We start from the raw sequence: 4,489 nt of genomic DNA on the forward strand, positions 1-4,489 counted from the left end.
ACGTGAGAGCAATGACACGTGAGTTGGGGATTTTTTTGGTGCATGCATCATGAATCTCTGACGCGCGATCGGAGCTTGCAAACCGATCTGGTGGTCGCAGACCAGGGGTCCGCCACGGGGCCCCTGTGGACCACCAGACACGAGGCATGCTCTGCTCCTTGCTTTGAAGGTAGGGCCCTGGCGGCCCGCCCTTCTGGAAATCCAAATCGGAAACGCGCCGAATTCAAAAATCTCGCGACGGGGCTGGTTATACTCCTCCTCCTGATGAAACTCGTAAGAACCTCTGTGGCCCTTATGATATTGGCGTGTTGCCAGGTGTCGCCGCTGATCGATGCAATCAAGCGGTGGGGAGCGGCAGCGGCGCCGCGCCGTTGCTGCTGCCGCAACTGGCCATGCGGACATAACCATCACGCACGCGGCCTCCAACCCTGGATGCGAACCCGACCCTGGCTACTCCTGCAACATGGACTGCTCCTTACTATTGTCTCCCTGCTGCCCGTCGGGATAGCAGCCACGTACGCCCTGCGCACCCAACCACCAGCCCTCCTCAACAAAGCTGCCCGAATGACCCCTCAGCATGCGCCAGCCTGTACTGCAACCTGCATCCCCCTGACACAATTGTCATCACGCAAACACGCAGCAACAGGAAAAGCACCGCGGAACGGGGACCACTTCGGCAACCAATGGCAGCACATAACACATAACCCTAGGCAACCCACGCACAACGACATGAATACTTGTAGGCCGGCCACGTGGCGCAGTACCCCCTGGCTGTTGCCCCTCACGTCCCCTCCCATGGGCCCCGGCCGGGCACGGGCCTGCCGCTCTCAGCCACAGCCCCCCCCACTGCAACCGCAACACAACCTCCCTGCCCTAGCAGCATCGCCCCCGGCCGGCGACACAATGCCCCTTCCACCGACGGGATGGCCAGAGATACTCCCGTTGTCACCCGTCGAAAAAATGCTACAACCTCAAAAACAAACGCCCTTAATGTCAGAACTGCAGCATGCTCCAGCTGCACCCACCTTGCCATCGCCACCGAAATCGCCCTACAGTCCCCTGACTGGCTGGGGGGCCAGCCAGCACGCACGCGAGAACAGCCGCATCAGCACGATCCCGGCCATCGAATGCAGTTACCGGAGTGGGGATACGCCCAACACCACGAAGGCCCGTAAAGACGCGCAAAGCGGAGTGATGAAGTTCCACCCGCGCTCAATTTTCAAACCCAACCGAACTCTATGTCGGACTACAGCTGACAGAAAATATCATCGAACCACTGCAACCAAAACAACTAAATATACATAGTAGTGAACCCCAAGCCCACACCATGTTCCCCACCGTGATCTCAGCGAGCTGCTCCGCCCGCGCTGGCCAGCCCATGGCAAAACCGTTTAACACTATCAACGCCCGTGGCTATCGCGCGCGCAGGGCTGCGATCACCAGCAACCCGCCTGAGCGCAACCATCTGATCACTGGCCTCGACCCGGACGTCCCAGACGTGCAAATAGAGCAGCTGACCAGCATATTCGCGCTAGGTGCCATTAACGACGCCCCGGCCGCAGTGCGCAGCGGCGACAACGAGACCAAAGCGGCCTATGTGCGCGAGCAGCTGCAGGCAGTAGGGATAACCCCCAAGCAGGTGAACATCGCACCAGGCGGCAAGGCGGCTTACATCCAGCTGGCCCAAGATGCGGACGGGGTGGAAAAGGTGGGGGAACGGCTGAAGAGCCCTGTTGGGCACACCGCGCACGTGGCACCTCGTCTTCTCAGCCTTGCGGCAGAGCCAAACCTGGCGGACTCTCTCTATGACCCACAAAAGCAACCTCCCTTAGGATCAATAAAACACCACACCCAGTGCCTGTGGACCTGCACCAGGGATGCTGCTATGGAGGGACGCCGTGGGCTCCCGCAAAACACCCGGCGCCCACCCGCTTGCCCCCCCCTGACAACCCCCAACCCCTGGAAACTCACCCCTACACACAACTGTCCAGGCGAACGACCTTCTCTATGCCAACACCATGGTCATCATCAAGGACGCCAGAGGCGCAGACATAGACGCGTGGTGGTTTGTGCGCAAATCCGTGGGCCTGAACCCGGGCTTTGCGGAGCTCCACGACCTCCAGCTCGTCTCCAACATCTTTGCACGCAAGAACAGGGCGGAAAAAGAGGTGTGCAAGTGACAAGGGGATGCATGCAGGCAGGAAGGCCCTGGAAACATAGCCATACATGTGGGGGGCAAGGCGCATTTGGAGGGCGGAACACTGGCCGCGATGCCAGTGGCGGGAGGCCGACGACTCTCAGCCCTGTACCTCCCGCCCGCCCCCTCCGGCCTCGGCCTGACCACGATGCACCTCTGAACTCCAGACCCCCTCATCCCCTGCCCCCAACAAAGGTCACACTGACTGAAATCATTGCAGCAAACGGCCTGCCGGCGGACCTTGCGCCGCTGCTGCAGATCACGCGCGTCGCCAGCTACTCCAACTCAGCACCCACCGCGATCGTCACGGTCGCCAACCTCGACGCGGCGCTCACCCTCGCTGACACTTTTGTCTCCACCGACGAGGCCCGCAAGCCCTTCAAGATTGGCAACGCAGAGTTTGAGCTCCGCCCCGTCGACTGGCGCCACCCCGACCACGCAGCTGACGCCCCTGAGAGCGAGCGGGCCGCCTCCAAGATCCCCTTCATGGTGGCCTTCGCCCTGCCCCCCGGCCGCGCGCGCAAGGACGTCATAGAGAAGGGCCTGGCCAAGCTTGCGGCCGCCGAGATCATGGTCAACACTGAGGCCTCTGTGCGCATTCTGGGCCACACAAGCGGCCGCCTCCTCCTGGGCATCCCCTTCAAGACGCACGACGACGTTGAGAAGGTCTTTGCTGCCTAGGTGAACGGCCTGAGCAGCGTCCCGCGCAGGCCCCCACTCCCTCTCATTTGGGGCGGTGTGGTGGTCTTCCCCGTGCTGCCCGCGTCCAACATGGAGCACGGCAAGAGCTATGGGCTGCTGGACAAGAGCACCGGCAAAGTGGACCCCCTCCACCTCGCGATCCCTGGCCTCGCCCTCAAGGCCATCCGGGAGAAGACCACCTTCGACGCCGTTGCCAAGCGCGACGCAAAGGACCTGATCCCCAGCAAGGACCCCAAGGCCGACGGCCGCCGTGGCGGCGCCAAGCGCTCCCGCGAGGGGTCCAGCGCGGAGGAGGAGGGCGAGCGGCAGGGGCTTGGCAAGGACACAATGCAGGTGGGGGCGCCCATCCGGGAAAGAAACGCAATGCCCCCCACAAATCGGCTCTCCATGCAAGAGACAAAGGCAGCGCGCCCCATGACAGGTCTAGCTGGGAACAAAATGCTAGCAGCAAGAAATGTATGCGCATGGGCCGGGTCAAAAATTCGCCCTGCCGTCATGTATCTTGACCTGCCCCTTGAAACGCAACATTACACCCTCAGGTCGACCAGGCCGCCTGACGGGATGAGCCGCTCCCGCAGAGGCAGCGGCAACAGCAGCAACAGCAGCAGTATCACCACCAACACCAGCAGCAACCCCAACAAAGCGCCGCACCACAACAAGCGCTCTCTACCCCGGCAGAGTCATTGCTGGCTCTGGGCCATGGCAGCCTGCTTGGCGCTGCTCTCCCGCGGCTGTGGCAGGCAACGCGCGAACAGCTGCGGCGAGCCCAGGCGGCGGCAATGGCGGCGCGGCGGCGAATGCTGGCGGAATGAGACCGACGCGAGGCGGCGGCCGCATCTGACATTATGCCAGCGAATATGGCCGGCCGGCGACCTAGCAAGTAACAACAACCTTCCCTGCAACTCTCGGTGCGAATGCGGCCGCAGCAACATTACTAGAAGGCATGCCCCCCAGCAACGCAACCCACGCGCATCCGCGCATATAGCAGGGCAGGCAGAGTCTCACAATGCCAGGGGCCGGCCAAGGAACCACAGCGCAGCCTTGTGCCATAAACAGCCCGTTATTATGCTGCTGCAGATGCTAGCTATCTGCTGCACAGCCACAGCCCTTCAGACCCCCCAACAAGCGGCGCCCTCTACTGCACTCTGGACCCCCCCGGTACCACTCACACAATACAGACATGCAGCGACACGAACTGCAATGCGGAAAGAGGCCCACATCAGCAAACAATGGCAACACAAAACACTCAGAAATGCTGCTCCTCCGACCGTCCGCTCCACCACTCAAATTGACATTGCTGCTGGTCTTGATACCACCGTCACCACCGTTGGCCCCTCTACCGCAGAAGCGCGACCTGGTGGCATGGATACAGCCATCCTGATGCTTTCGCTGTCCGTTGCAGGCTTGCTCCTCACCACAATGTGCAGCAGGCTCCAATACACCCGTCCCGCCCACTGCAGATATAGGTGCCAACCATACACAAATGCAGACCCACGTGCTCGCGGCCAACCACGCCCCCTAGAAATCGCCCGCAGGCGCCTTCACCCCCAAATTTACCACAGCCGGCCCCCACCACGACGCCTGTCTGAG

At 61.8% G+C, this 4,489-nt stretch overlaps 2 protein-coding genes across 2 annotated transcripts; both read left to right on the plus strand.

The window, feature by feature from the left end:
- Positions 1-1,378: 1,378 nt before the first annotated feature.
- Positions 1,379-2,878, plus strand: MNEG_14366 (hypothetical protein; the record flags this gene model as incomplete). Its single annotated transcript, XM_014037161.1, has 3 exons — positions 1,379-1,708; positions 1,992-2,168; positions 2,393-2,878. 3 exons carry the CDS (start codon positions 1,379-1,381, stop codon positions 2,876-2,878), a joined length of 993 nt encoding a protein of 330 aa, XP_013892615.1.
- A 90-nt stretch (positions 2,879-2,968) lies between these two features.
- MNEG_14367 (hypothetical protein) lies at positions 2,969-3,456 on the plus strand (the record flags this gene model as incomplete). The annotated part of the gene is made up of 2 exons (XM_014037162.1): positions 2,969-3,232; positions 3,439-3,456. The coding sequence occupies 2 exons, from the start codon at positions 2,969-2,971 to the stop codon at positions 3,454-3,456; spliced, it is 282 nt and encodes a 93-aa protein (XP_013892616.1).
- Positions 3,457-4,489: the final 1,033 nt, after the last annotated feature.

This window comes from Monoraphidium neglectum, assembly GCF_000611645.1.
Source record: "Monoraphidium neglectum strain SAG 48.87 unplaced genomic scaffold scaffold04435, whole genome shotgun sequence".
Lineage (NCBI taxonomy): Eukaryota > Viridiplantae > Chlorophyta > Chlorophyceae > Sphaeropleales > Selenastraceae > Monoraphidium > Monoraphidium neglectum.